The sequence below is a fragment of the Camelus bactrianus genome, chromosome 5 (assembly GCF_048773025.1).
Source record: "Camelus bactrianus isolate YW-2024 breed Bactrian camel chromosome 5, ASM4877302v1, whole genome shotgun sequence".
Lineage (NCBI taxonomy): Eukaryota > Metazoa > Chordata > Mammalia > Artiodactyla > Camelidae > Camelus > Camelus bactrianus.
In genome coordinates, this window is record NC_133543.1 from 48,315,856 (window position 1) to 48,328,529 (window position 12,674).

At 32.8% G+C, this 12,674-nt stretch overlaps 1 protein-coding gene across 1 annotated transcript in view; it reads left to right on the plus strand.

The window, feature by feature from the left end:
• Positions 1–290: 290 nt before the first annotated feature.
• Positions 291–12,674, plus strand: part of CSRNP3 (cysteine and serine rich nuclear protein 3) — a 144,240-nt gene continuing 131,856 nt past the window's right edge. Inside the window, exon 1 of the mRNA XM_074363817.1 lies at positions 291–378. Coding sequence (XP_074219918.1) covers positions 366–378 — 13 coding nt within the window. The 5' untranslated portion in view covers positions 291–365. The remainder of the gene's footprint in view (positions 379–12,674) is intronic.

The following is a 12,674-nucleotide window of genomic DNA, read 5'->3' on the forward strand; positions in this document are numbered from 1 at the left end:
AATGTCTTTAACTTCTTGTCCATAGTAACAGTTGTTGATTGAATAACAGGTAAATAAATGAATGAAAGTGTATGAATAATTAGAAATTTACTACATTCTTCTAAGATAGATATTCTTTTTATACTAATTCATATACAGTACAATCATTCAGTTCTAAATTTAATGCCTTGTTTATATTCCAAGATTCCTATTGATTTTCCTCTGTGTCACATTATATTTACATCTTGTAGTCAGCTTTACAATTTGAAAATATAACCTTGTGTGACATATTGAAACATTTTCTTTTTTAAGGAAAAAATAAGGAGATATCAACAAACTGAAAAAATGTTTTCAGAGGCATAGTCTTCAGGAAGATACTGGAGTTCATGAGATCTCAAGGTTAGCATACTTTATTATTTTCATGCTTTTACACATCTGAGATATAACTGTGTCACTGTTCTGTGTTGGTATTGTTAGTGTTTAATTGGTTAATAAAGAAGATTGCTTTTATACAAAACACATATTTTTTACAATATCTTTCAAGATTTTTAGAAATTTGAGGGGGGAGGGTATAGCTCAGTGGTAGAGCGCATGCTTAGCATAAACGAAGTCCTGGGTTCAATCCCCAGTACCTCCTCATTTAAAAATAAATGAGTAAACCACAAAAAAAATGATTTTTACAAATTCATTTATTTATTTTGTTCAATTGGGTATGGTTACAAGAAAATATGGTTTCAGTAGAGAATCCATTGGTTATAACATTTTCTTCACTTTTTTAAGTTTAGTGCTGTTAGCATAAAATATATACATTAGGCAGTCTTATAAAATTTTATTTTTGATTTGTTAAGAAATGTACATCAGTTTAGCAAATCTTTAAATTTCTTTTGTATCTTTGGCTATAACATACATACATACATACATATATACACATAGTTTAGAGGGATAGCTGAGCAGCAATCCTGAAATTCTTTGATACCCATTCCCTGACTTTCTCTAGGTACAGTCAAAGAAATTGTATTTTTTCCTGGAAAATGTGACCTCAGTAGAATGACAGTTGCTATGAATGAGCAAAAGGATATTTGAGAAACTTTTCTAAGTTGTTTAGGGTCATAAGTCTGGAAAAGAAAAGCAGAATAAGCCTATTATAATAAAGAGTTTAATACTACTCTTATTAAACTCTTTATTATAATATTGAACAAATGTAAAATACTCATTTGGAAGTCTGAGTTACAATGCGGGTTAACATGGTTCATTCTAATGGGATAGCTTGAGAAAGTGGATGATTTCTGACTACTTTATATTGTGGGACCCAATACCAAGTATTCATAGTTTCAAATGAAATTTATTAATGATCTGTTATTTATTTTTGTGTTTGTGTTTATTTATTTATTTATCTTTATTGAGGTAACATTGGTTTATAGTATTATACAAGTTGCATGTATACAACATTATATTTCTACTTCTGTATACACTATAGTGTGCTCACCATTAAAACTTTAGTTTCCATCTGTCACCATACAGTTGACCCTCCTTCACATCCCCCACCGCCACACTGCGTCCCAATCCCTTCCTCTCTGATAACCACTACTCTGTAATGATCTTTTATTTTGATTACCTTGGTCAGGCTTGTCTTCAGTGTCTACTTTTCCTCACTCATCATATCATATCAAGGATACAGTCATTCAAAATTTATTTATGACTTACCATATGCAAGACAATGGGCTGAGTGCTGCTTTGGTTGTTTCAAAATGAGTAAGATCTGGTTCCTGTTCTCAAGAATTGCCCAACCAATATGTTACTCAGAAATTACTTTTATTATTAATGCAAGCAACACATAATTAAAAAGACAGGCTAGGTTTAAAAGGGCATGTAATGAATTCTAAAGTGCAATGGGAATTATTTGGGGATTGTTTGTATTTTCACATTATGGCTTTTATTAGCCTACAATACTGAGAGTTTATACCAATGGGAGTGATGCTCCATTACAACCCACACCCAAATGACCTTTTATTAAAGTAGCACTTCAAGTACAACATAAGTAAGTAATGTGAGATTCTAAGAAAGAAAAATCTCTTTTCTGCCACAACTGCAAATTTAATGTTGTAGAAATAGTTAGGCAAACACCTATGAAAAGAACAAAGGTGAGCATTGCCTACTTGGTATTTTTTTATTTCTGTACATGCAATTTCTTTATTAAGCTCACCAGAGAATTAAGTCATTTCCTCAATGACCTGGAAAGGCATGTAGGTTTGCAATGCTTGTAAGGTAGGTTTGAGTGCTATAAACCCCTAAGGAATCCATATGCAAATTGAACCTGGATGAGTAAAGAGATTTGTAATGGAGTGGGAGTACAAACTCCACTTGAAATGGAATTGCACAGTGCTGTGCTTCTCAGATAAAGCTTTTAAAAAGGTGGTATCTTAAGACGTTAAAGCAAGTCAAGTAAATAAAAATAGTAAACATCTTTTTGAAAAGTCAGTGAAGACACCCCTTGCTTAATTGTTCCATGAGACAAGTGGTTAAATTAATTTATATAACAACCACTATCATTCAGCAAATATTAAGTGCATACTATGTGCATGGGGGCAATAGCAGTGAATAAAATACACCAATAGCCTTGCCTTAGTGGAAATTACATTTTAAAGGGTAGAAATATATAATCAATAAAAAGCGAAGTAATTTTTATGTTACATTGGATGGTGTTAGTAGTGCTATGAAGAAAAAGAAAACAGGTAAAGGAATACAGAATGTAAGGAGGGGTGGAATTTTTTAAAAGCCTAATGACCTAGTACTGTATAATTTATTCAAAAGAGGTAAGTATCACTTTTGCCCACATAGTGCCAACTAAAAACAGGTATAGTGAAATATAACATCTGATGGTAAATTTTCTATTCATCATTAGTTAAGGTAAATGTCATTAATGTATGTAAAATAACTAGTATGTATCTCAGTTTTACCAGAAAGGCGTTTTTAAATAATACATTTACTACATGTACATGAAATATTGTCAAAATGTTTTCAATAAAGAAATACACAATTGAACATGGATTAGTCCATTCACTTCCTAAAGAGTAAAGACTGTAGGTATTCATCGGTGTGTGGGATAAAAGTAGTCCATTTTCAGGAATTAAATAAATTTCATAAACCTAATAGTGAAAGCTCTCTATAACCACACATATAGATGATTCTTGGTGATAGAAGGGCTGTATATAATTTTCACCTTGTTGTTTTGTCATCAGTCTTATTATCATTTTAGGAGAGTACTGAGTACTAGGATTGAAGACAAAGGGAATTATTTTAACAGTATCTCATTCACATAGTAGACTAATTTTTTAAAGGACATATGTCTTTCTTTGTACATTTATGAGAAGCAATATGGACATTTGGCTATATTGCTATTTGTGATTATCAACAAATGAGTCATCAGGTTTCTTTTGAAGGTAATTTGGTTAAATTTTTTTCTGTGAAATACTAGGTTCTGAGCACAAGATTCTGAAGTTGTTTACAGCCTAGATAATCCTGCCTGTTTTTTGCAATCTGCACTATAGATGAACCCATCACATAAATTGACATTATCTAAATGTCATTTAGTCTTGACTTACTGGATAAAACTGAAAATTTCAGCTAATGTGGTATGAGAAAAGTAGTTAAATCAATTTTTTCATTGTTAATAAGTTAATGTGAGAGGAATATTTAGCCATCCAAATAAAATTTAGATTAAAAGGTTTCAAAACCTATTAAACATTGCAAGCCTTTCAACCTTCCAAAAGATAAGTATTATAGATAGTGTATCATCTGAAGGAAATAAATTTCCGGTATTGAAGTAGCAAAAGAAGTACAAAGTTAAGGTCACAATTGTTTAGAGGGTATATCTTAATTAACCCCAAACAAAGAGTATATATTACATGTTGTATTGTAGACAGAAGAGATGGTCAGCTCTGTGAGACTGACCAAAATGAGGCAATCAGTACAACATTGTTGCCTGTTTTGGGAAAACTGAAAGAAAAAGAAAAACAGAGGCAGAGGGCTAGTGGAAGATTATGGGGGAAAACAAAGAGTTCTCTTGTAATGTCACTGTGTCAGAGATGGATTCCTTCCAAACCAACATTAACCTTTGTTTCATTCATCTGGAAACTTTGAAGGGAAGACTAGAAACTTTTGTTTCATCTCCCATATATTTATAAAATCTAAACCCAGTAATATTTTGCAGATTTGTACCACAAATCCAGTACCCCAGGGACTCTTCCAAATAATGACTCTTCCATCCTCTCACAAACCACCATATACAAATATACATCTTTGAATCTCACATCACCTGGCATGCCCATGCTCTAGGTGACTCCTCCTTCTTCACTTGTCCCCAGTGGTTCTCTAGATGATCATCTACTATTCTTGTTTTTCCATCCTCCTTATAAATAGTTGATCTAATACAGGTTTCTCAACCTCAGCACTACTGATACTTTGATAGGATAATTTTTTGTTGTGGGGGCTGTTCTGTGCATTGGGGGATGTTTAGCAGCATCCCTGGCACTAGTCATTGGTAATATTCCACCTGCCAAGTTTTGAAAACCAGAAGTGTCTCCAGACATTGCCCAATGTCCCTTTGGGATAAAATTATCCCAAGATGAGAAGCACTGATCCTCCAAAACCTCAGTAAATATCCACTGCTTGTCAACCACAAAACCTCCCAACCACCTCTTGTTCTCAGTTAAAATTCAACTAGGGCACTTTAAATTCCAGCTTCTCTTGTTATTGTGAAACTCACTTCTGACCATTTGTATGTTTTAAGCTTCTTTTTATTGGCTTACACCTGACCTTGGATCTAAAATGTCTAACAAAATAATGAGTGAATATAAAATAAATGAAAGAATTAGGGAAAAGGAAAAGGAAGGTAAAAACATAAGATTAAGTCAGGAGTTATGTTAGGTTTTAGGTTACAGATGAATAAACCCTTTACCCCTCACTTTTTTTTTTCTTTGAATTCATGAATCTATCCATGTTCTTCAGGCCTGGCTTGAAATTTGGCTTGGACACCAGCAGTTCACCCTCCATATTTCTACAGCCTGTCCTTTTAATACCGTACATGCAAACCTGAATCTGTATAGGAAACCTCTTTTCTTATATGCAGGCATATGAGTGCCACAGGAGAAAATTATACCACTCTGCAGATGGATGGTTTTCTAATCTGAGTTAGCTTTCAGTAGCATTTACTAATCCTTTCACTCTGACCATGGTCAGCCACCATTTCAAAAGTTTGTCACCCCACTCAAGCCATACAGTCTCTCCCCTCACTATCCATGCACCTGCTATTTTGACAAGAAAATTGAGGTCATTGTGTGGAAACTACTTGTGCATCCTTGCAATTCCCTCCAGCATCAAAGAGCAACATCTATCAACATTCTTTCTTTCCTCCAGTCTTAAGGGATCAGGAGTCCTTCCTGCTGCCCAAGGCAAAGCCTGTGTTTGATTTTATTCCCTAACATTGAGGCCAAGGCTTTTGACATTAGTTATTCCCTTTATGTCCTTTATCTTCAACTTTTTCTTCTCTGCTGGCCACTTTTCTTCAAGCTGTACATGCTTTTCAAACTTCTATCCAAAAAGAGGAAACCAACAAACAAAAGCAAACTGACCTCTCTCTCCACTGGATTTCACCACCACCACCATCCAATTTCTCTGCTCCCCAATTCATTCAGACTCTCCAAAGCAGCCGTCTACATTCATTATCTCCAACTTCCAAGATCCAGTCATGCCTCAGCACAGTGTGATCTGATTTCTAACCCCATTTAACAGAGCATGCTCTCTCTAAAGGCTCCAATGACCTGCAGTCCTTATCTTGACTGGCTCTCTCAGGAGTATTTGATACTGTTAACTTCATTTTTCTTTTCTTCACTCCCTGGGCTGTGTGACACCCCTCCCTCTTGGTTCGCCTCATACCTTGTATACCTCTTCTGTCTCTTCTTTCACAAATTCAGGAATCAAAACTCAAATACTGATGGGTGGCAATAGGTAATACAAATGAGTGAAATTAGCTAATTGAAAACAATGAACACTGCAGAGGCCAAACAACATGCCCACAAAAGTTCTTGATAGTTTACTCTTGCTTAGATGATAGCACTCCCTAGAGACCCACACTCAGCTGACTGCTCAGCTCTCCTCTGCTTTCCCTGATCAGACAAAGCCACTTTTGTGACTTTCTTAATGACATAGATGGCAGTGACTCCAATCCTGTCCTTTGATTAAACTGCATAATTGCATATTATACACACATGTGTACAGGATATCAATGCCTAGTAGGGACAGACACAAAAACAAATCAAAGAAATGGACCACGAAGTCCAAAAATAGACATATGTAAATGTGATCATGTAATGCAACAAAGAAATAATCATACGTTAGTGGGGAGGCCTTCTAGTGAAAGGCTATTAACAACCCCAAGTACACACAATCAGTGTCTGATAAAGAAAATATTTTAAATTAGGAGAAAAAGGGAAGGACAATGGCTCACTATGTAGAAGGTACTAGAACAATTCTTTAACTACTTGGAGAAAAACAAGATGTGAGCTATACATTATACTATATTGAAGTAAATTGCAGATAAAGATTTATAATATATTTTAAAAGATTTAAAATTACTTTAAATATTTTTTAAAAATTTTAATTATTATTGAACATTTAGTAAATTCAGTAACTTAATAGGTATTTATGTGCCTTTGGTTTAGGTAAGACTTTAAGCAATGCAGGAAAGGAAAGAAAAATGAAAAATCATTTATTCCTTTTTATATTTGTGAAAAGTAAAACTCTCTCTTCTTAGTATACAGTTTGGTGAGATTTGACAATTGCATAGAATCATGTAACCTTCACTACAATCAAGATACAGAACAGTTCCAACACCCTCAAAATTCCCCTGAGATGCCCCTTTGTCAGTTTCCCCAACTCCAGTCCCTGGCAGCTGATCTGCTCTGGATCACTAAAGTTTTGCCTTGTTCAGAATTGCATATCAATGGAAACATATTTTGGAATATGGAAGAATTTTGCATCTGGCCTTTAATTATAATGTATTTGAGATAGGTTTAAGCTGTTGCACATTTCAATAGTTTGTTCCTTATTACTAGGTACTATTCCATCGTGTAGATGTATCAGTTTGTTAATCCATTCACCCATTAAAGGATATTTGCGTTGTATAGTTCTTGATATTTTGAATAAAGCTTCTATAAGGATCCAAGTAGAAATTTTTTGTGAGAAACTAAGTTTTCATTTATAATGGGTAAATGCCTGGGTGGGATATTGTGTCACATGTTAAGTACATGTTTATAACTTTCTAAGATACTGTAAAAATATATTCCAAAATGGCTTATACCATCTTGCATTTCCATCAACAATGTATGAGCATTCACATTACTCCACACCTTCACCAGTATTTGGTATTGTCAGTTTTTATTTTATTTTATTTTAGCTATTCTAATTATCCTTGTGGTTTTTAATTTACATGTCCTTAATAAATAATAATATTGAGCATTTTTACTTGTGCTTATTCACCATCTACAAATATACTTTTGTGAAATGTTTGTTCAAATATTTTGTGCAATTAAAAAAAAAAAAAGACTTATTTAGAGCAGTTTTAGGATCACAGCAAAACAGAGAGGAAAGTACGAGATTTCCCAAATATCCCCCACCGTTTACACATGCATAGCTTCCCCCATTATCAACATCCCTCACCAAAGTGCTATCTTTGTTATAACTGATAAACCTACATTGACACATCATTATCACCCAAAGTCTGTAGTTTTCATTATGTTTCATTCTTGGTGTCGTACATTCTGTGGGTCTGGATAAATGTATAATGACATGTATCCATCATTATAGTATTAAGCAAAGTATTTTCACTACCCTAAAAATCCTTTGTGCTACACCTGTTCATCTTTCCCACCACTGATCTTTTTACTATCTCCGTAGTTTTGCCTTTTCAGAATGTCATATAGTTGGAATCATGTAGTATATAGTCTTCTCAGATAGGCTTCTTTCACTTAGTAATATGCATTTACATTTCCTCCATATCATTCTGTGACTTGAAAAGCCACATTTCTTTTTAGCACTAAAAAATATTCCATTGTCTGGATGTACCACACTTTATTTAATCCATTCACCTACTGAAGGACATCTTAGTTGCTTCTAAGTTTTGGTAATTATGAATAAAGCTTCTAGAAACATTCAGGTGCATATTTTTGCATGGACATAAGTTCCCAACTCTTTGAGTAAATATCAGAAAGTGTAATTTTTAAGTCATATGGTAAGAGTATATTTGATTTTTTAAGAAATCACCAAGTTGTCTTCCAAAATGCCTGTACCATTCTGCATTCCCAGCCACAATGAAGAGTTCTTGTTGCTCCACATCCTATCCAGCATTTGGTGTTGTCAGTGTTTTAGATTTTGGCCATTCTAATAGGTGTATAGTGGTATCTCAGTTTTTAAATTTGCATTCCTCTGATGACATATGATGTGGAACATCTTTTCATATGCTGTTTGCCATCTGTATATCTTTGGTGAGGTGTCTGTTCAGGTCTTTGGCCCATTTTTTAATCTTTTTCTCATTGTTGAGTTTTAAGAATTCTTGTATATGTATAGAGATTTTTGCCTAATTTTTTATTGAGCTGTTTTCTGTTGTTTAGTTTTGTGAGTTCTTTATAAATATTCTGGATAAAAACCCTTTGGGAGATGTGCAGTTTACAAGCATTTTCCCTTTCTGTGGCTTGTTTTTTGTATTCTTAACTTTTTTCCCCCACAGCATATGAGTGGTTTTGATTTCGATGAAGTCATATTTATCAATTTTTAAAATGAATTACAGTTTTGGGTTGTATCTAAGAGCTCTTTGCCTATCCCAAGGTCACAAAGATTTTTACCTATTTTTCTTCTAAATGTTTTATAATGTTGTGTTTTACATTTAGGCATGTGATCAATTTTGAGTAAATTTTTGTACAAGGTAAGGAATTGGGTGAGGTTTCATATTTTGCATACAGCTATCCAACTGTTTCAACATTATTTTTTTTAAACACTCTTTTCTCCATTAAATTGCCTCTGCATCTTTGTCAAAAGTCAATCATATTTGTGTGGGTCTATTTCTGGCCTCTTTATTCTGTCCCACTGATACATGTATTTGTAATTTTTCCCATTATCACAGTCTTGATTTCTATAGCTCTGTAGTAAGTCTTGAGATCAGATAGTGTATGTCCTCTTCTTTCTCAATATTGCTCTTCTCTGTAGATTTTAGTCAGCTTGTTGATATGTATAAAAATTCCTGCTGGGATTTTGATTGGAAATTCATTGATATATATTTTAAAAATGCTAAATTCAACTTAAATAAGAAAAACTACTTGAAAAAATATTCACTGTGTATATAAGGTACAGTCAATATTATTAAAATATAGAGAGTTAATAAATATTTCTAAGAAAATATAAACCTTGTTAAGATAATTGGCAAGACCTTGTGGGAACTTTTTACAAAAGATGTTCTGGTGACCTCTAAACCTAAAAAAGAAATGTTTAACATAACTAAGTAATCAAAGACATTTGATGTGTGATTATCATATAAACATATACAACTCTGGGAAATAATGTAACATACTGACAGAGAGCATCATTTTTAAAGTCAGACTGAACTTTGAATTCATTCTCTACTTATCTGTGAGGATTTAGCAAATCTTAAATTTTCTAATGTTCAGATATTCTATCAATTAAGTAGATATAAAATCTGGCATATTGTAAACACAAATTGGATTATTACTGGTGAAAATGTGGAGAAATAAACTGTATCATCTACAAGGATGGACAAGTAAATTGGTTCAATTTTTCTAGAAGGCCATTTGTCACTGCGTATCAAATAATCGTACTGTGCATATTCTTCGGAATTCCAAATTTTTAAAAACTTTAATAAAATAATTATGAGCACAAAGCTGTGTATACAGATGTTTATTGAGATAATACTTAAAATAATTAAAATGGGAAACATCTGTATGTCTGAAAGTAATGAAATAATTAAATAAATTATTAAATATCCATGCAAAGTAATATCCTGAGTTGGTCAAACTAAGTGTTTCCACAGCATATTTTATAATTGGAGACCTATCTGATATATACCAATAAATTAAAAAGTAGGCTATAAAAATGCTTTTACAGTATGATGTTCTTAAGTGATGTGTATGCATGGGAGAAAGGGTGATTATGTAAATGCATATGTGTATGGTTGTATCCACATAAACACACATACATATAATAAAAGTGATTATGTCTGGGTGATTGGGTGTAGATTTAATTTATTGCTTTTTTGGTGTTTTTCAGTAGTTTGTAAGTTTCCTGAAAATACATTATTACAAAAAAATAATTTACAACATGGAAGGGATACAAAATCATAAACTACATAAAAACATAAATAGCCAACTACTTAAAACATTATTTCATAAATGACAGGGAAGAGTGATAAGCCTTATTATTTAAGGAAATTCACAAATTAATATGAATATCAGTAAGACTCCAGGAGAAAAATGGGCTAAAAAAATGGATAAACAACTTGTGGAAAAAATAAAATATGAACAGCTAACAAACATAAAAAACTTAATCTTTAACAGTAAAAGAAATGGGAATCTCAAAAGAAATGGGGATAAAATGTTGTAATTTTATGTCTATCAAATTAGCAAAGATATTTTATTGCATGTCTGTTTCACCATCATATACTGTTGATGGAAATATATTAGTAGTAAAATATGTTAAAAAAAAAAACTTTCATATGCTTATGCTTTCTTATCCTAAACAGACAATAGATTTCCAGACAGAAGCAAATGTATCACACATTATATATAATTGTTTGAAACACTGAAAATAACATGTATATTCTATAATAGGAGAATTGTTTTTAAAATTGTGGTACATCTGGGAGATTTATCTCCCATCCACTGAAATTTCATTTACAAGAAATTTTAGTGATGTGAAAAATACTCAGAATATGTTAGATGAGAAAAATAGACATGAAAAAGTGGAAATAATATAAATTAAATATATAAAAGGAGCAGTAAAGTAAATCAGAGACTGGGAGAAATTAAACTAAAATATTCTTAAAATATTTTATAATAATGTAAATATTACAAATAGTATTTGAAATACAGATTTTTTTCAAAAGTAGAATACAAGTGATTTGTTTTTTCCTTTATTTCTAAGAGTTCATAGTTTTTTATTGAGCTATAGTTGATGTACAATATTTTGTAAGTTTCAGATGTACAGCATAATGATTCACAATTTTTAAAGGTTATTCCCTTTATAGTTACTATAAAATGTTGTCTCTATTCCCTGTGCTATACAATATATCTTTGTAGCTTATTTACTTTATGCATAGTAGTTTGTACCTCTAAGTCCCCTACACCTATTTTGTCCCTCCTCCCTTCCCTCTCCCCACTGGTAACCACTAGCTTGTTCTCCGTATCTGTGAGTCTGTTTCTTTTTTATTATATTAACTATTTTAATTTTTATTTTTTTAATTGAAGTATAGTCAGTTACAATGTGTAGTTTGAATTTTAGATTTCACATATAAGTGATATCATACAGTATTTGTGTCTCTCTGTCTGATTTATTTCACTTAGCATAATGCCCTCCAAGTCCATGTTGTTGCAGATGGCAAAATTTCACTTTTTTATGGTTGAGTAGTATTCCATTGTGTATATATATACATATATACATGTAAACCACACCTTCTTTATCCATTCATCTGTTGATGAACACTAAATGTTCATAGTTTTCATGTAAATCTTAATTTTTTTAAATTTGCTTATCTCCTGTCTGACTCAAACCTTTTCCTGCTACCATGTTTATCATCTCATTTAAAAATAAAGTCATGTAAGTCAGGAAGCTTCTCACTCAGCATTCATTTCCAAAAACCATGACCAAATTTGATGGAGTCTTTTCTTCATACTACTTCTCATCCCCTCCTGAGAACTGCACTGTTAGTACCACCTCTTCAATTCTGCTGCTCTTCATCTCTCAGCTGGAAAAAGTGATGGTCTGTTGATGAGTTTCCCCAATTCCATTTGTGTCCCTTTAAATCCATTCTCAATACAGCTGCCCAGCTAAATCAATCAAATCAATCAAACTAAAACAAATGTCTGATCATGACCTTCATTCACCCTCCTACATTCCTTCAGAGATTTCCTGTACATTGACAAGATCCAAGTTACTTGTCTCGAATACCTGCTTCTGCATTCTTCTTCAATATCTTTGCTTATCATGCTCACCCTTAATTCTACATTTCATCATATACTTACATCTTTGGTTCCATAACTTTGTGCCTTGATGTAGAGGCTTATTTGGATTGAAATGCTTTTCTGTTCATCCCCTCCTCCCTTTTCTTGGCTTCGCTAACTCCTCTTTATACTGAAAGGCTTAGGTCTAGTCCTCATTCCTCATCTAGGAAGTTTTTTTCTGAGCATTTTTCATGTTCTAGCACCATATGTTTACTGTCTATCAGATAAGTGACAACTTTATTCAAATTATCTACTTACATGTTATCCTCCCCTCAAGGCCAGCGAGCTCCAAAGTGTAATGCATATACCCTATGAGGTGAGCAGGAAGATCTTTTGAGATGCAAAGTAAAACTATTTGTATCTCTATTTATGTTTGTTCATCATTTCTAACTTCTGTGTTTAAGTATTTGTATA